This window comes from Cryptomeria japonica, chromosome 6 (genome assembly GCF_030272615.1).
Source record: "Cryptomeria japonica chromosome 6, Sugi_1.0, whole genome shotgun sequence".
Classification (NCBI taxonomy): Eukaryota; Viridiplantae; Streptophyta; class Pinopsida; order Cupressales; family Cupressaceae; genus Cryptomeria; species Cryptomeria japonica.
In genome coordinates, this window is record NC_081410.1 from 199,997,137 (window position 1) to 200,017,207 (window position 20,071).

Consider the following 20,071-nt stretch of genomic DNA (forward strand, 5'->3'; position numbering starts at 1 on the left):
GGTTGAGTATACATGTCCTAATGTTGATAAACCATGTTGTAGCCAGAGACTACCACCCTGTGTGGATTCAATCCAAAGAGGAGACCCTTTATGTGATTGTGAAGAAATGCATGAATTTGCAACATTTGAGCTCCAACATCAAGCCCAACAATGTACTATTAACATGATAATTGAACTTATTTATAATAGAATTCCCAATAAATTACTTTTGAATTCTAAGGATTTATCCAATTTTAGTAGTAAATCAATCAATAGTGCATGCATTTAAAGCTACACAAACTAACACCATGCAGAATCCTATTATTATCTATAAGCACAAGATCGCCTCTATTAAACCCTTTCTGGGTGATAGAGACACTTCCAAACATTATAGGCTTGTAGAATCTCTTAGGGGAAGACATCATCGATGATATCTAAAAGATAAAAACGTTTGTGGCCATGTTCAATGCACAAGCACAAGATTGGTATGTGCACTAAGATGCAAAGGCACAAAGACCATTCCAAAGAATTTGAACGATCTCAAGAAGGAAGAGATGTCTAGCCAGAACATTATTACTCTAAAAAAGATTAAATAGCAAGCAGGTAAGTTCATATGCAGTTATGATCAACACTTCAAAGAGCTATGCTAAAAGATCCCACAAACAATTGATGACATCATCAAGAAAAAGTGGTTCATCAATAGGCTCACTATGCACATCTAGAGAGAGTTGGCCCAATGCTTGCTACCAACACACAAAAAAGCCTTGGAGATTGCCCTATGCTTGGAGGTCCTAGGCCAGTCGTCTTAGAACTCAACTAATGGCTTGAAGAGCAAATAAGAAAAACAGCTGCATGGATAGAATAGTGTATTAGATGCAAGGACGCATTGCAATTGATTGTCTGCTGGTGAGAGCTCAAGCAATGGGTGTTGTATCATTTCCTCAACTTCTGCACATCATAGAATGTGCAACATACCATGATAGGCATGAGACATCATCTTGTTCTCTTTTTGCAAAAGCTACAAGGAGTCACCAAAAATATTTGGTGCAAGGTCTACCAAAGTACCACCCATGACATCAACTCATGTAAACTTGTGCAAGCAATATGGGATCTACATGGAAAGGTGATAATGAATATTATAGCCCAACCAACTCAACAAAACCAAGGGCACCAAATACCACAAAATCAAGGCTACCAACAATATTTCTGGGTGTGTGGTCTAAGGTTGTGGATATTCCACACTCCAAGGTGAAATTGGACTAGGGTAATGCTGGGCGCTTTACAGTAGGACATTATTTCACTAAACTTTCTATTGATAGGCCTTAAAATCAGCTCATTGTAGGGTATGATTTCCCTAAACTTTCCATTGATAGGCCTTGAAATCAGCTCGCTATTTTCCTGCTTGGTCCCTCTATAAAGTGTTGTCACCCAAGACTGAATAATAGACGTGACGCCTGCAATTGGGAGGCACCAACATGCATTTTGAAATTGGAACCTTTGCTCAACCTTTAACCTCTATTGCACCAGATATCCTTTCACTGGTCTACTGTAGAATGTTGCTGAATCCCTATAAAATGGCTTATAGTTTAATAAACTGGAAGTTTATCTTTGACCTCACGTCTAGGAAATCCAAATGAAAACTATAAGTATAGATGGAGCGTTTTCATCATCACCTAACTGGTGTTGTAATAGGATGTTTTGTCCTTGCTGATCAATGAATTTGTGCTATAACAGCCACTTTGATAATTAAATGCCAAAATGGCATCTATGATAGATTTATACCTAAAAAGACAAGTCAGCCTCAAAAAAGGATTGGTGCTCAGAACAATTTCAAAATTAAGTCTTCCTCAACAGAAATATTTCTGTTATTATTATTCAATATTAAGACCAAGTCAGCCCTAGAAGCAAATTTTTTATTCTTTATTAAATATTTTATCTTTGAATATTTATTAATATATCATATAAAATATTTATTAACATATACACAATTAGTGTATACAAACAGTTTTCTCTTCTAGATAAGTTGTTGAAGTTGGCCCTAGAGAGCAAGGGACATGACATTCCTCTCTCCCCAAGATTGTTTGTCCTCGAGCAATTTCAAATTTGGATGTTCAAATTTCACTACTCCTTCCCATGTAGTGTCTTCGAATGGAAGATTCTTCCATTTTACCAAATTCTCTCAGTGAGTTTGTTCTTTATCCTCTTCTTTGTCGTGTCTATGGTGGCTTCAGGCTCCAAGACGAATTTCCCTTCATCATTAAATGGTGGCAGCTCTAATGAAGATGTAACCTACCATCCAAGGGCCTTCTTAAGGCATGACACATGAATAATGTTATGAATCCTATTGTTCTCCAGAAGTTCCAGCTCATATGCAACCTCACTAATCCTCTTTATGATCTTGTAAGGTCCATAAAATTGTGGCTTTAACTTCCCTTGAGAGGAAGACTCTCTATAAGGTTGTAATCTTAGGAAAACCATGTCTCCCACCTCAAAATCCTATTCTATTCGGTGATGATCAGCATACATTTTGCCAGTTTGAGATTCTAGTAAATTATTCTTCAGTGCATACACAAAATCTAGGCTTTGTTGAACCAAATCTCTAGCTCCAAAGACTCTACTTTTTGAAAGAATCGAATCCATGAAAGAAATAGCATCATAACTGTAGAGAACCTTGAAAGACTTCATACCTATAGACATGTAATGAGTGGAGTCGTAGCAATACTCCCCAAGGTAGAGTTATTTGACCCATGTTGTTTGCTGCCCTGTAACATAATTCCTCAAATACCCCTCTATCCATTTATTCACAATTTCTATTTGTCCATCAATTTGAGGGTGATAAATAATGTTCAGAGTCAACTCCATCCCTGTCAATCAAAAGAGCTCTTGCTAAAATAAGCTGATAAATCTACTGTCTCTATCGCTTACAATATTCCTTGACAGCCTATGAGATCTAAAAATATCTGTAAGGAACAAATCAGCCACTTGTGGGGCCTTGTATTCTAAAGACATAGCATGAAAATGAGCAAATTGAGTCTATCAACAACCACATAGATACAATCCTTACCTTGCACCTTTGGGAGCCTTGTAATAAAATCCAAGGAGATGCTCACCCACTTTTTATTTGGAATGGGAGGGGTTGCAACAAACCAGATGGAAATACATACTCTATTTCACTTTGCTGATAGACCAAACACTCCCTAACATGCCTCAAAACATCATCTGTGAACCCCTTCCATGAAAAACACTCCCTTAACTGCTTGTATGTCTTGAAGTACCTTGGGCGACCAGCCAGTGATGTATCATGGCAAGCCCTCAAAATTTTCCAGCATATACCTGATCCTTGTAAACTAAGTTGTCAATTCTGGTACTGATACTAGTTCAAGTTCGTGGATCCGGTTCATGGGTTCAGGTAAATTTTTTGGGGGGGGTTTGGGTTTGTTTTGGGTATATATATACAACCAGTATGTTCATTTGCTCTAATAAATGCTGATCATTGTTTATATATAGAAAAAATAAATATGGGAAACCGTCATACATCAAATTATCATGAATGTTGCAGCAATTCCAACAATAAATAATGTTGCTATAATGTGACAGCAGATGCAACTAGCAGATATATAGCAATAATAATTATGAAACCATTACATATCCAAATGATATAAGTTTATAGCTAATAATGTAGCAAGGTACAACAAAAACCCTCAATTATTAATAATATTCAACTCTGACTTTAACTTAGACCCTTGTCAGAATGTTAAAAACATTTTTTGGCCAAATTGCAGAACCTTGCAAGAACCTGCAGGCAAACCGACCCAATACCCGGATCTGATGCGAACCAAACCTGGATCCACCCTGGCAATAGGTGAACCTAGTAATATAGCTTATAACGAGTGAGCTCATGCACTACTTTGTACCTGTCATCAAGTAGCTTCCCTTCCAGAATGTCAATAGCAAAGGTGTTTTTGGCATATTCAGCTATTATAGAAACCTTCCAATTAGAAAATATATCAATGATGGAACAAATATAAGATTTCCTAGAGAGTGCATCAACCACCACATTATTCTTTCTCTTAACATACTCAATGTAGAAATCATAGGTTTGTAGCTTACTTACCCATGTTTGTTGTTTATCATTCAAGTACTTTTGATTGAGGAAGAATTTTAAGTTGTTATGATCCATTTTGACCACAAACCAAGAATTGTCTTAATTTGGTTAGTGCATGCATGATGCCCAACATCTCCTTGTTAGAAATAGAGAAGCTCCTCTCCGTCTCCTTGAGTTTTCTACTCTCAAATGCTCTAAGGTGTCTATTTTGCATCTAAACTACTCCAATTCCCTCTTTTGAAGCATCATATTCTAAAAGAAAAGGAAATGAAAATTTGGAATAGCCAAAATAGGACATGAGCTCATTACCTACTTGCGCTTGTCAAAAGCTCTTTGTGTCGAAATGCTTCATGAGAAGGCTCCTTTCTTCATCCGATTCGTCAATGGGGCTACAAGTTAAAAACCCCTTCACAAACCTCCTATAGTAACTGCAAAGTCCCATGAATTCTCTCAAATGTGACAATGTCCTAGGCCTTGACCACTCCCTTATTGCCTTCATCTTTTCCTCATCCATGCTAGCCCCTTGGGCACTAATCTTATGCCCCAAACTCAATATCTCAATCAACTCAAACTCACATTTGGATGCCTTAGCATAGAATGAAATCTGCTCAAATATGCCAAGCGCCTCATCTATGTACTTCAAGTGATCCTCCCATGTCTTACTATAAATCAAGATATCATCAAAGGAAACTAGCACAAAATTCCTCAATTGTAAGATAAATAACTAATACATGAAATGTTGGAATGTTGCAAGTGCATTGGTTAACCCAAATGGCATGACCAAGAAGTCATAATGCTCATAATAACATCTAAAAGTTGTTTTGTGAACATCCTCATCTCTAACCTTGATTTGATGATACCCTAACCGTAGATCAATTTGGAGAAGTGCAATACACCATGAAGCTCATCTATCAACTCATTGATCTTGGGTATGGGGTAGTGATTCTTGATTGTCTTCTTATTGAGGGCTCTATAATCAATGCACATCCCCATAATCCCATCTTTTTTTCTTCACCAACATCATGGATGTAGCAAATGGGTTGGGACTAGATCATATATGCCCCATGTCCAATAACTCCTTAATTACCTTATCAATCTCCTTGTAACTCCAGGGTGACAATAAGGAGTAGTGATGACAGGTTTTGCTCCATAAAGCTCAATCACATGCTAAAAGTCCCTATCCAATGGTAATACAAGATGAATTTCGTTGAACACATTGCTCTATTTATCCAAGATGGACTCAATATCAACATGGTAGGACCTCTCATCCTTGGATGAACCTATATCTATAATCAAGCATTCTGCTGCCCAAGCTACTCGGTCTCTACAAAAAAGTCCTCTTCATCCTCTTGGCCGAAACAATTGTGGGACCTCTATGGGATAGGCCATGAAGAACTACCTCTTTCCCATCAAATTTAAATTTCAACTTTATAGTCTGATAATTTTGTGTGTATTCGCCAAGTGAATGCAGCCATTGCACTCCCAAGACCCAATCTATCTCACCAATGCTAATCTCATAGAAATCATCTCTCATCTTATGTCCTAGAGTCAATTCCATATGTTGAATCCTTTGGTTGCATGCAATGGTAAACCCATCAGCCACTGTAACATTAAACCCCTCAAAATCTTCAATTCTTAAACCCAACTTATCTACCAAACCCTCATCAATGAAGTTGTGGGTTGCCCCACTGTCAATCAAAATTGTTACCCTTCGTCCTTGCAAGACTCCTCTAACTCAAAAAGGGCGATATCTAGGTGCTCTTGAAATTGTTGCAAGTAAGACCCTAGAAGCATCTCCTCCTTTGTCCTCATGCTCGATTCTCATCCACCACAGTCTTTGTCTTGGACTCCTCAACCTCTCAATCCTCACTAGAAACTACCTCAATGTAGTGTACTTGTCCCTTTCCCAAGCATTTGTATCCTAACTCCCATGGCTCCCTACATGTGAAACACAACTTCCTTCGAAGCTCATTCTTATTTTCTTCATCTTTCTTGGCTTAGGAAGTAATGCTTTAGGTTGTGAAACATACTAGTGAGAAGGTCTCCCGTGCTGTCCAAATAGTGCATTAAATAGGATTTGTTCTTGGTTGTGGTATCCTCCAAACTCAAGGCCCTCTGAATAGCATCCTACATAGAAGAGGCTCAAATGCCCTAGCCAAGCCTCAAACTGACTCTAATAACCCCTCAATATACAAGAACATAAGTCTCCTCTCTGTAACATCAAGCACCATGACCGAAACTTGCTGAAACTCTGCTATATAATCCTCCACTAGACCATGTTGTCTCGAGCATGTTAGCTCACTGAAATATACCTCAAGGTCTCTCCTATCAAACCTATCTATAAGGCTTTGTGTAAAAATCAGCATACGTCACCACACTCCGATGTCCTTGTGTAATTAACCCACAATGCCACCACTCATGCTAATAGCATCCAAGTGGAGAATAGCAAAATTGATTACTTCATCTTTTGTCATAGGGATGAGTGAAAGATATGTGTCTAGTTTCTAGATCCAAGCTCATGTGACCATCCCCAAGCCATCAAAAATTGGGAGAGTCAACTTACTCGCCCCCTGTTGTAAATCTCTATTAAATTGTTGCATAGCATATGGAATTGTATGAATGGAATTCGATTCCTAACTTTTGGATCAAGTCTTGAATAGGCATCTATGCAAGCATTAAAATCATTTTCTCTTGGATCAGCTCTTCCTCTTCTTGTGACAACTCCATTATGAGCAAGGATGAGGGTTGTGTGGGTTTAGGAGCCCTGCTGTTATGATTTTCAAACCTGTTCTTATTTGAGTTACTGCCTTCTGCTCCATTATTTTGAGCAGACCTGATGAGATTGTTTGAATTATTCATGTTTTGCAACGTTTGGAGTATATAGGTGGATGGATTTCGTAGGGTGTCTTGTCCCTGTTAAGCAATGAATGTGTTGTAACAACCATTTTCAAAATTATATGCCAAAAAGGTGTCTCCAAAAAGGTACCTATGATAGATTTATATCTGAATGCCTTAACATAGACAAGTAGACCTCCAAAAAGGATTAATGGTCAAATCAATGTAAAAATTAAGTCAGCCTCAACAGAAATATTTTTGTTATTATTAATTAAATTTAAGACTGGGTCGACCAGAAGCAAATTTTTTATTCTTTATTAAATATTTTATAATTATATATTTAATAATATATCATATTTAATATTTATTAATATATACAGTGTTTAAAAACACTTTTCTCTTCTAAATAAGTTGTTGAAGTAGGCCCTAGGGAGCAAGGTAAATGAGTGTAGGCAAGAACACAAGTAGTTATAAAGACTAAGTACACATGCAAGATATTGTTCGTTGGCAATAGTGAAGCTCATCATGCAATTAGGTGGGGATGCTCATCATGATCCACTTGACACATGACACCAAAAAGACTTTAATGCACCAAATTGAAATCATTCCTTTGTCATGTGTCATCGTTTGAAAGACCATGCCAAGGAGTTATTACATGCATTTAAATTTGACATGTCAAAAACCTCACATTTTATTGGCTGATGCGATTGGCAAAGCTCACCATGAAATTAAAACACAATGTTGTGATTAAGGTATGTCCAGAATAATGTCTTTTTACCTACATTGAAATGAAGATGAATGAAGAGGATTTGGAGAATCCCATGCAAGTTGATTCATGAGTAATCGATTAAACTGCATTTATGTTATGAACCTAGAGTTTCCAGGTGTTGTTCCAATCACATCTCGCAAGATGGATTAAATCTTATCTCTGGAAACTATACTGACACTTATGTAACAGTATAATTAACTAGCACTTCAGCTTTCCATAGTACACAATAGAAACACAGCTCAGGAAATTCCACACAGAACTATGTCAAATAAGCAGTTGATGATTGTTTCAAATCGATTAATATTTGAACATATATAGAAAGTATGTATTGCTAATGATAAAACTACAATGATGGGGTGTATCCCCTAACCTAATTAAGTGAGACTCCTATGCTTCTGTCACACAATATGCTGATACACAAACCCTGTAGAGTAGAGTTGAGAAGTAAAACCCTCGATTATCACTTCGAACTCCCTGTGCAGAGATTTCACCCAACAATATTGTGTCCCTTAGGATAGTCTGACTGTGATTCACCTTACAGGTTTGTTTTCATATCAGGATGATATGTGTAAAGCCCAATATATACAACAGAAACTTCAATCTGGGTTATTTGCCAAGGAGTGGTAGCTTACTGTCAGTCCAAGGCTTCCAAGCTCACAACATGATAGGATGGGGAAAGTAGTGTGCAAGCCTTCCTTACATCTGGTTCAAACTGAGCCTCAAGAAATCAAATCACTTAGGGTTTTCAATGCAGCCCAGTGAGGATTCGAATATGGCAACTAGATTGAATGAGTCACTGGATTCACCTCCACAGGGTTGCGCTTCACCAAACACCAAGCCTGCATGCAAGATACCCCAGATCTGGATCTACTGGATTCCCAACACTTGAAAATAGGGTGGTGAGCTGGATTATAGGGTTTGTATGGTGATCAGAGCGAGCCTAATTCCCTCAGAGTGCCAGGTGCAAGAATGACGTATCTCACAGTCGCTCAAACCTGCAACAATATTTAGAGTAAACAAATTTAAAAAGCTGAATGCAGAGAGGAATTAAGGATAATTAAGGTTTTCATCCCAACCTCCTTACACTTAACAGGGGTTTTTCTTGCTAGTGTGACCACTAGAAAATTCGTCCTGACTTTTGCATGCCACCCAATGACCTAGTCACACAATTAAATTGATGCTCCACAATAGGGCGTATAGCCCAACTTGGTGCCCAAGCAAAATTTAAATTTTGAGCACCGACTTTATTATATTTCTGAACTAAATATGTTAATTTATATTTATATTTTATATTTAATGCTTATTAACTTTTATGTACAAGAGTTTAGTGTCTAAAAACACTTTTGGGGATTTATATGCTACAAGTCAGCCTCAAGGGGTTAGGGACGTGACAATTTATAACCTCCCAACACTATGGATGCCTACATGCATCCACAACGTTTGCTAAGGAAGCCACAAAGAGATTATATTTATTGCCAAACTCTACTACATTGCTTGAGCCTTTGAACTTTATTGCAAATTTCAGCTTCCAATACATAAGGTGCACACTATTGGTGATGTGAAAGTTTGCAACCAATTACATTCTTTGCACATGAAGCAAAAGAAGTGTATTAGTGTAAACTAGTGGAATAGTGTCATCAGGATGGGCAAGAAGAAAACCGGCAAGTAGAAGCCCCAACTAGCACAAGAAGCCATCAACAAACAGAATACAAATGTGAAGGTGGAGATAAATGTTGGGTTTAACCTCATGCACATTGTTGATGGATTGTTCACAAAGGGAGTAGTGGAGTCGTCGCAAAAACAGATTCTATAAAATGATGCCTTTTGACACCTTTTTTTAATTTTGAATATCTTTGCCTTGTGACATGTTTCAAATTCTTCTGAACAAGTGTTCAGAGCACCAAACATAGTTTTGCATCAATAGAATGTTGGCACTTGGCACCAAATAATGTCATCACATGTTTTGCATGATGGTTTATTAGCGAGTGCAGCTGTAAACAGATTTGAATCTCATGTATAGCATAAGTTGTAAGGGTAACTAATTATCACACCCAGATGTAAGTGCTAACCACAAATGTAAGTGATAATTGTATTTCCTACAACGTACATCATGATTAAAAACTAATTCAGTTAACATTTAAGTCATCAAGCGCTCAGGTAAAGCACTATAAAACACCAACATTGTAATGACCAAAGAGACTTGATTTTGTAGAGAGAAGCTTTGACATTTTAAATGATCATAGAGGATTAGTTAGAATGAATCTAGTTCTTCGTATCTATAAACATGTTTATTTCCATGTATGTTTTTGTCCAAGTCTTGCATGTGTCATTATTTTCTCTAGATAAATAGTTTAGCACATGAGATTTTAGCAAGGGTGTCAAGCCCTTCCCACACTCCAAGTGAGACCCTTGACCATAAGACAACACACAAGGAAGCTACAACAATGAGTTAAGCATAGAGTATGAAGCTCATAAAGAAATAGAGAAACAATTAATAAGGAGCATCCATTTCTAGGGGGTAGTACATGACAAGATAATGTGTTGTTCATCCCTAACCTCAACCTCAACAACGGAGAAGGCCTAAGTGGAATTACATCACATTCCATGATGTGTGTGAAGATCAACTTCCCCAACCTAATGCATAGCCTAGATGATTGAGAAACCAACTTGCTGATTTCAATAAGCATTAATTTTCTCTCTTGTTAGTTTTATTTCAGGTGAATATGCCAACCACTTTGGTGAAAGTAGAAGGCAAACTAAAGTGTGAAGTAACCATGACGTCTGAATATGATGTTGATACAGAATTATACCTAGTTTTTGGTAGACAAGCCTTCCACTAAGAAGCTCATTAGATGCAAATGGGTGTATAAGATGAAATGCAAAGTAGAGGGTTCTTTAGATAAGAACAAGGCCCATATAGTCAAAGGTTATTCACAACAAGAAGGAATTGACTCTAAGATGACCTTTACTCCTATAAAAAAAAGGTCACTTTTTAGTCAGTACTCTCCAATCCAATTTGGATGGAAGGTGTATCAAATAGCTATGAAAAGTACTTTCTTCAATGAGGGTATAGATAAAGAGGTTTATATGGTATATCCAAAAGGGTTTTGAGGACCAAAAAAGGAATATCTAATGTGTAGGTTGATCGAGTGCTTGTTTAAGCAGGCTCCATGAGCCTATATATCAAAATTGATCAACATTTACAAAAATTTCGATTCAAAATAAGTTTCTAAGATTCAAATCTCTATGTCAAATGTGATGGTGATGATATCGTGATTCATATTGACCATGTTGATAATTTACGCATCACTAATAGTGAGGCTAATGCGATTTAGAAAGTTTGGACCTCAACTTTTGATCTAAGTTGCCGGTTCTGGTTCGGATTCAAATTTGGGTTCATGGGTTCGTTCAAAAAATTTTTGGGATGGGTTTGGGTTCACTTTGGGTTCGTCCATACAAAAACATATAAAAATAAAAAAAATAAAAATATATACATGTATGCAGCAGCAAATAAGTTCATAATACACCACTATCAACTATGCTAATACTAAATTAAGATAGCAAAATATACCAACCATATATATTAATGTTTTAGTCCAAATAACATAGCAAAATGCCAAAATACACCACCATATCAATGTTTCAGACCAAAAATAATAATGTCAACATTAACAATCAGCCATCACTAATCAAATATCATCAAAAGTCATCAAACATATCATCCTCCTCCCGTTGTAGCAAATTAGAATCACAAACAGTGCCACTGGCACAAGTACTAGCAATCTCAACCTCGGGAGCAACCTCATGATCACTAGGTAGTCACGGTCATCATCATCAACTCCAAGTGCACCAAGGCAGACAATTGAATCATCCAACTCCGCACACTCTGGTTCAACATCCCAATGCTTTGCCTCCCCTTTTTTGTAGGTATTGTCTTTGTGTGTTAGGAGCTTCAAGTTTGAATGCACAAAGACCAAGTCTTTTTCCCTCTTGGAATGTAGTCTTTTGCGCTTTATTGGGTGGAGTATGTGCTCCAATTCCTCTTGAATGATGATGAACTAGCAACCTATCAAGATTTTCAATTTTGAAATTAGAGAGTTAAGAGTTATGAATACAAATTTTAAATATAAATTCAATATTCCTCAACAAGAATTTAGAAATTAGAATCTTAAGAGTTAAGAACTTGTGATAAAACTTTGATGGCAACAGGTTGTAGGTGCTGTTATATTTCTCCATGAAAGTACCACCATTTATGAGCATTAGCACCTTCCTTGTCTACAAAAGCGTCAAGACCACTATCATCAGTGCTTGCGAAACTCATGAATTCAAACCTCACCATAGGCCGTATGGGATCAGAAAAGAGTCTACGAAGGGCTGCCTTGTACCCATGAGCAACTTTAGGATTTCTATATGGGGCAACTCTAGTGCTACTCTCACTAAGGATCGCCTGACTATAGTACCGAGGGCTCAATGCAAAGGCAAGAAAATGCAAAGGGGTGGTGATTTTGTTCCATCTCTCCACCATGACTTTTTATAGTTCCTTGAAGAATGTTTCTTCAGGATCTTTCTCTTTCTCATTTATGATTTTTTTCAAAATCCTCAATCATGGAGTCAATGCCATCATATACCTCACCCAAGCAAAGGCCTAACCATGTCAACATATCGGATCATGCTCAATGCAGGCTCAATAAATCTCAGAATGTACTCAACACGATCCCACCAAGAGTCATCTAGTATCATTGCCTTAATGGCAGCTGCCCTTGTACTACTAGATTGCCTTCATATGCTCCAATTAGCACTGATTACCATTCTAGACAATGCCTCTTTAACCTTCACAAGGCGTCTCAAAACAATAGTGTTGAAGGCAAAATGGGTCTCAGCAACCTATTTCAAAATCAAAACAATAATAAATTAAAATTAAAAACTCAGAAAGTTTACTAAACTAAAGTCTAAAACATATTTAAATTTTAAATAATTTAACTTACCTTCAAGAGCTCCAATCTTGAGAATTGTCTAAATATGGCTTGTGACATATGGTGGTTCGTGATGAACATTTGGATCTCCTGGGCATCATCATGCATTTGTTTGATCCACTCAACTTTCTTGCCAACTTTTTGCAGCATTAGGTTGAGTGAGTGGACAGCACAAGGTGTCCAAAAAGGTGTTTATAGCATTCCTCAACCAATAACCCGGCAGCTCTAAAATTTTTGGCATTGTCTGTTATCACCTGAACAACATTTTGAGGGCCAACTTGCTCAATGGCTTGGAAAAGAATGTTTGCAATGAATGGACTGTCCTTCACTTGCCCTTCACAATCCACTGCTCTCAAAAACATTGCACCTCTCATGGACACTGGAATAACATTGACCAAAGGGTGATTTCTTGCATCTTTCCATCCATCAGATACTATGGACACACCTGTTTCAATCCATGGATCCCTAATGGGCTTCAAGGAATCCTCTACATATTTCACCTCTTTGTCCAATAAAGTGGTGCGCACCTTCTCATAACCCGTGCCCTTGAACCCCCTTGGAGCCTCATTAATTGATCTCACCATTTTTTGCCAATATGGTGAGCGAACAACATTAAATGCCAATCCATTTGCATAGATGCATCTAGCTTTGTCTTGCTCGGCAATGTATCTAGCCTCATTGTAAAATGACATTTCCAAGAGCCCCTTTGCTCTCTTATTTGTCACCGGTTCTTGAGGAACACGCAAGAATGGATGGCCCTCTACAGGTTGTTCATTGGAAACTAAAGCCATAGAGGCCTTCGATGCTTTTTTACTTCTAGACCTTTCCAAAGGATGAACAATTGCATTCCTAGCTACTTCATCTGCTTGTCTTTGCTCTTCAATATATTTTAGTACAATAGAGTTTGCAAGAAGGGTTTTAGGTGGAGGTTGCCCTTCAACTCTTGGCTTGCCTGTACAAAACTTGATGCCTTTCGGAGGGATAAAACACAAATGTGCTTTCACTCTAATATAAGAGCTTTTATATTCCTCTTTGCAATGGCTGCAAATCCAAAGGAAACCTCCTCCACATGGTAGTTGCTAAACCATTTCCATAGTGTAGAGCTCGGCTTTGTTTTGAATCAGGAGTTCCCAGTGCTAGAAGCACTTGCCATTCTATGAATCTATAAACAACATACAAAGCCACAAACCAAAATGAAAAAATAAAATAAAACTAGAGTGCTCATTTCATTTTGTTAAAAAAATGCAAAGAAAAAATTAAAAAACAGACAAAATCAACAAAAACCTACCTCTTTTGTTGAAATCTTCCTCTTCAATGTCTTAGAGGAGTTCTCAACACTTGCAACTGCGTAGGAATAGCTCATAAACCAGCTTAGAGAATGCAACAATCACCCTTCAACACTCCTTGACAACCATTAAGGAATAGCTCACAAACTAGCTTAGAGCATGCAACAATCACCCTTCAACACTCCTTGAGCAATGGCAAGCAAACAAGAAAGTTTAGCAATGAAGGCAAGAAGTTCTCTTTTTCATTCACAAATGCACAAATGAGATATATTTCACCTTTTTGGCCTTTTTAGTGGTCTATTTTAGCGTTGGAGTGTCGATTTGACCAAAATAGACCAAAAAAGAACTTTAAAAATATCAAAAAAAGTTCTAAAACCCGTTAAATTCTGCCTCAGTTCGCCACTAATGTCAAAATTCACTAAAAATACGGCAAAATTCTCCCCGGGACCTTCACAGCAAACCCACACTCAAAATGCGGGACCCTAGCCATATTTGGGCCAGACCACATCCGAACTCATGATTGGGCCAGAAGAGACCGAGACCCTGGGCTGCTAGAGAAGAATCTTGCAATGTAGCTTTTGATGTATGCTCAACTTTTGACAAGAAAGGTTTGGACCTCCTAAACCATTTCTTACATGTTGAGTTTTAACTACTTGCTCAAGCAATATTTGTCTCTCAAGTGAAGTATAATATAGCTAAAAAATCTTCAAGAAAAATTCAAGATGGCTCATTGTAATCTCTCACCAACATTTTTAGAGGTTAGGCTCAAACTTTCATCCCACATTGAATCAACACATATAAATGAATCAATATTCAAAAAGTCAATATATTATATATCCACTAGTTCAAAATCGTGTTTTGATGTCAACTATCTTTTTTGGTCCCTACAATATCCACGATTAGTCAATGGGCAAGCAACAAAACGAATCCTCTAATATGTCAAAAATACCCTTGATTTAGCATCCTGTACCAATACTCTTCAAAGCTGAAGTTGCCAAGCGACACAAACTCTGATTGTGTCACTGATGTGGACACAAGAAGTTCCACTACTGTCTATGCTTTTGCTATGTATTTAGGAGCTTACTCATTGCAAAGCAATCTCAAACATAGAGTCACTTGTCTTCCACTAAAGTAGAACACAAGTCAGCCATTGGTGCAAGTTGTGATGCACTATGGCTGCAACGGTTACTCTGTGACTTCCAGTTGGTTCCAGTCATACTAACTCCATTGAACTACGATAACTGGACTGATTTTAAGTAGGTGAGGAACACAATACATCATGCCAATGTTGTTGTGTAGCTAGATCGGATCCCTTCTAGGGCTGACCTAATGCACAAAATGCCAAGTGGCCTGTTGGCCTTGGCATTTGGATATCTCAGTTGTATGAGTCTAATTTGGGGCAGGCCCTATTTGGGCGAACCACTTATGTGTAACTTGTGATTAAGTTAAATGTAACTTGTAACTAAGGGAGACTCATATGTAACTTGCAATATATAGGTCTGACCCTATCCTTGGCGCCAAAAGTATATGGCCGACTTGAGGTCTATTAGGAGGTATCGATTCATATATATGCAAGGTCATGATTTCATCAATAGATATGAATTCAATAACATGAAGGTCATGTAGTGTGCTCGGGGGTGACGATAAGAGCTTATCGTCTATGGTTGGGAAGGCAACAAATCTTATGTTTACCTGTGGTTAACGAGCACTACCATAAAATCAACATGGTATCAGAGCGGGTTCCTTCTACAAAGCCTAACAGCTTGAAGGTAGATCCTATGCTTTTGAGGGAGTTCAATCAAAGTAATTTGCAGACTGAGAAATCTAAGTGCAGGCAAAAGTCGATTACCGAGCCTCTCAACTCAGTTGTGAGCATCGCATATGCTCTGCGGCGAGTAACGACCATTGAGGTGCCGATGATCGCCATAGATCTGTCATTAGTGCTCAATGACAGATTCAGTCTGATGCCTTGGCGTTGAAAGTCGCCAAGCCTGGTATCGAAATGATGACAATAAGTGGAGTTGCTATGGACATCTCTGTCCGTTTTAACATTCTATATTTGAATTCTTCATTCGAGAAGGAGAACATGTTGTGGAGGATTCTCTTCAGCAATAGTAACATTTTACTAGCAAATGAAAGTGACGGAGTTCGCTCGCTTCACAGCGCTCGTGGCTAGAGACATCAACAAGGTGGCGGCAAGCATTCTGAGGATTCAACGAAGTGACGCGAGTCGGTACGCATGCTATCGACTGCTCAATATAATGGAAGGTTGAGATCGAGCAGCAACATAGTGGCGAGTTTTGTGATGATCACATTAAGCCGTACACAAATGTGAAATGTGTGCGTATGGGGACGAAAGCGAATGGAGGCACCTAACGATCAGGAATGGTAGAGAAGGCCTTTGTGCAATAACACCTTGCAACAACTCTCATGTCATCCTAGAAGCTTCGAGAGTCACATGAAGCATTTGTTTCGCTAAAGCCTCCATAGGCATCGGATGATATTGCAACTGAAGGTCCAGTTATTCGAGTTCTTACTTATGTCGCTCTTGAAGATCATCTAAAGTTTGTCCTAGGATGGGCACTGCAGCTTAGCATTCTAGCACACCCTGCTACAAGTGGATTTCTGTCGCATTTATGTGGTTGGTCCATCACTTTGTTGTGGATGGTATTAAAGGCAGTTCTTCAGATGATGCTTAAGCTATGCTCGGAGCAGATATTGTGGACAGATGATGAGTGATGGCAAGGGCCAAAGGCCACGCAGCCATCAGATCATCACTAGGTGCTTCGGTGTGATCAATCCAAGTGAATGGAAATTCCATTGCTGAGCAAAATTATAAAAGATAAGTACTCTTTATGTTTGAATAATGCTACATCATTGAATAGTGAATCATGTATTGACATTTCCCCTGACTATCATTATCTCTCTCTGAAATGCTTCCAAGACGAATCAGAGATTGCATTCAAGGAAGATTGCTTCCATTTCTTTGCAGAGGAAGAATCAGCATTCAAAGAGAGTCTGACATATTGTCAAAAGTAACCTTGGACGAAGAGATTAGAAGATTGATATCTACTTCAGAGGGAGCATGACATTTCAGCTTCAGAGGAAGCATGACATTTCAGCTTCAGAGGGAGCTTGACATTTTAGCTTCGGAGGGAGCTTGACATTTCAGCTTCAGAGGAAGCCTGACATTCCAGCTTCAGAGGGAGCCACGTCATCATGAAGATTTGGTTAATGCATTTTTCTCTGTGATGGAGAAATTTGAGGTGAAAGCCCTTGTTAATGAGTTCTTCTCTATGAGGGAGAAGATCGAGCTGCAATCCCTTGCTAATGAGTTCTTCTCTGTGAGGGAGAAGTTTGAGGTGCAATCCCTTGTTGATGCTTTCTTCTCTGGGAGAAGTGTGAGGTTAAAGCCCTCGTTCCGCCCTCTGCAAGTTGGTATGGTGGATCCACCCTCTGCGAATAGGCATGGTGGAGATGCATTCTTCTGTGGGAGAAATCTGAGGTTAAAGCCCTCGTTCCACCCTCTGCCAGTAGGTATGGTTGATCCACCCTCTGCGAGTAGGCATGGTGGAGATTCATTCTTCTCTGGGAGAAGTCTAAGGTTAAAGCCCTCGTTCCACCCTCTGCAAGTAGGCATGGTGGAGCCACCCTATGCAAATAGGCATGGTGGTAATGCACCCTTCTCTGGGAGAAGGTTGAGGTGAAAGCCCTCGTCCACCATCTGCGAGTAGGCATGGTGAGCACACCCTCTGCGAGTAGGTATGGTGGGTATCATGGAAGAAATTCCATGATGTGCTTGTTCACCCTCTGGGAGTAGCTATGGTGAACGTATTATTCATGGGAGTAGCCATGGTGGTAGTCACTACGTGACTTGGTTATTCAAAAGGAATCCTCCCTAGCTAAGAGGGAGTGTTGTTGTGAAGCTAGGTCGGATCCCTTCTAGGGCTGACCTAGTGCACAAAATGCCAAGTGGCTTGTCGGCCTTGGCATTTGGATATCTCAGTTGTATGAGTCTAATTAGGGGCATGCCCTATTTGGGCGAACCACTTATGTGTAACTTGTGATTAAGTTAAATGTAACTTGCAACTAAGGGAGACTCATATGTAACTTGTAATATATAGGTCTGACCCTATCCTTGGTGCCAAAAGTATATGGCCGACTTGAGGTCTATTAGGAGATATTGATTCATATATATGCAAGGTCATGATTTCATCAATAGATATGAATTCAATAACATGAAGATCATGTAGTGTGCTCGGGGGTGACGATAAGAGCTTATCGTCTATGGTTGGGAAGGCAATAGATCTTATGTTTGCCTGTGGTTAACGAGCACTACCATAAAATCAACAGCCAAGGCCAAATACATTAAGGTTGATCATCACTACACAACAATTAATTGATAATGAGCACATTTTGTCTTCTTTATCATGCCACATAGGAGCAAGTTGTCAATACAATGACTAGCCATTTGAGTTTGAGGGTAATGTATGACATAGAATATTGATGTATAAAATGTTGTAATAATTTATACAGTAATCATGTCAAACAACATAATTAAGTAGGTTACAAAATGTGAGTTACGACTGGTGTAACTTCCTCCCTCACTAATAAATAAGTGTGCACACACATTCCATTGTGGGCCCATTTCCTGCGTTGCCATTTTCTTAAAATAAGCATATAAGGTTCATTATAAAAAGAACGAGACGGAATGCTTTGGATTGACTTTTCTAAAGCCATAAACCACTGAAATATAACTGTTGATGGAATCCTGTCCTCTCTCCAATTCCCTCTTCATATTATATAAGATATAGCCTTATAGGATTTAATTTCTTGTAGATATTCCATCCCTTTCCATGAGATGGGCTTTCTTTTCTCACAGTCAAGCAGTTGGGTGGAGGTGTAAGCATTAATTTAATCTCCGTTTTCATGAAATTGATATCACCACGGCTTCAGGCTTAACCTAGCCCGTCATGGGGACTGCTTTTTAAGGCTTGCATAAACGCAGTATCCCTTAGAAAAATGCAATCATTAATAGCGGTAGCTTACTCATTCATTCCTATAATAAAATATAACATAGACGAAACTGCTAGTGAAGTTACGTAGTTAATCCATTGCATTCTACTAATGGGGAATTCAATATTGAAACTGATGCCTTCAAAATGGAATCTTAGCAGGACCGACGCTAGAGGATTAAGACAAGATCGTCATTTAGGGTTTCAAGACTTATGATATCCTTTTCTTTAATACAAATAAAGAATTAGTTTATCGTACTTACTTGGAAGCTGTGGCCGAGGACTCTTCCTCAATCCAGGTGCGAATTTGTTTCATGTTGCGTTTAAAGATATTTGCAGACTGCTTCACATCGCTCCTCAGCAGAAGAACCACCGCTCCCACCCCTATCACTGTCATGAGGAAATTCGTTATAGCCATATTCTCTCTTCCGTTTTCGCAATACGTGCGTCCAAAACGTAACAGTTGACAATTTAAGCAGATTGATTTAAGATTATGGTTGTCACAACTTCAAAACCACAGAATTTGCGGGGTTTGAAGAGAAGGGAATAATCGTGGTGCACGCTCTTCGCGATGGCTGTTTTATTTTCCAGTGTGTAGTGTTGAAAATTACCCTACCGATCCTCTCTTGTCATATTGTGTATTTATGACGATCGAGTTTATTTGATATGTAAAATAATATTTTGTAATTAAATTACTAAATAGTTTCATATATTTTTTAATTTCTTTTTTTTTTAATTTTTTTTGGTATACATTTATTTTATTTTTAGATGATTTTAGTTATTTTTTAATGTTTGCATAAAAAACAAAATTTAAAAATATTTTTTTGTTATTTTTTAATTAATTATTATAGGCTCATTAAGAATTGTATTAAAGTATATGTAAAAATTAGTCATAATTAAAAATCAATCATGTACAAATTATAGAGAATAAAGAAAACACATCTATTTTTTTATTTCAAGTAGACAAAAGAATGTATATGACCATTTTGTCTTTTTAGGATCATTAAATATGCTTTTTGGTATCATCAATCTTTACAATTGAAGTTGTAAAGTTGGTTTGGATTAAGATTTGACATAAGAGAACATGATGTTTACCATTTGATAGACTT

At 38.1% G+C, this 20,071-nt stretch overlaps 1 protein-coding gene across 2 annotated transcripts in view; it reads right to left on the minus strand.

The window, feature by feature from the left end:
* LOC131063509 (uncharacterized) overlaps positions 1-19,599 on the minus strand; it is a 38,175-nt gene extending 18,576 nt beyond the window's left edge. The window contains exon 1 of one of the 2 annotated variants that reach the window (XM_057997352.2): positions 19,226-19,599. In XM_057997352.2, the coding sequence (XP_057853335.2) occupies positions 19,226-19,380 (155 nt within the window). In that variant the 5' untranslated portion in view covers positions 19,381-19,599. The remainder of the gene's footprint in view (positions 1-19,225) is intronic. The other variant, XM_057997353.2, reaches the window with a different exon arrangement.
* Between the last annotated feature and the right edge of the window lie 472 nt (positions 19,600-20,071).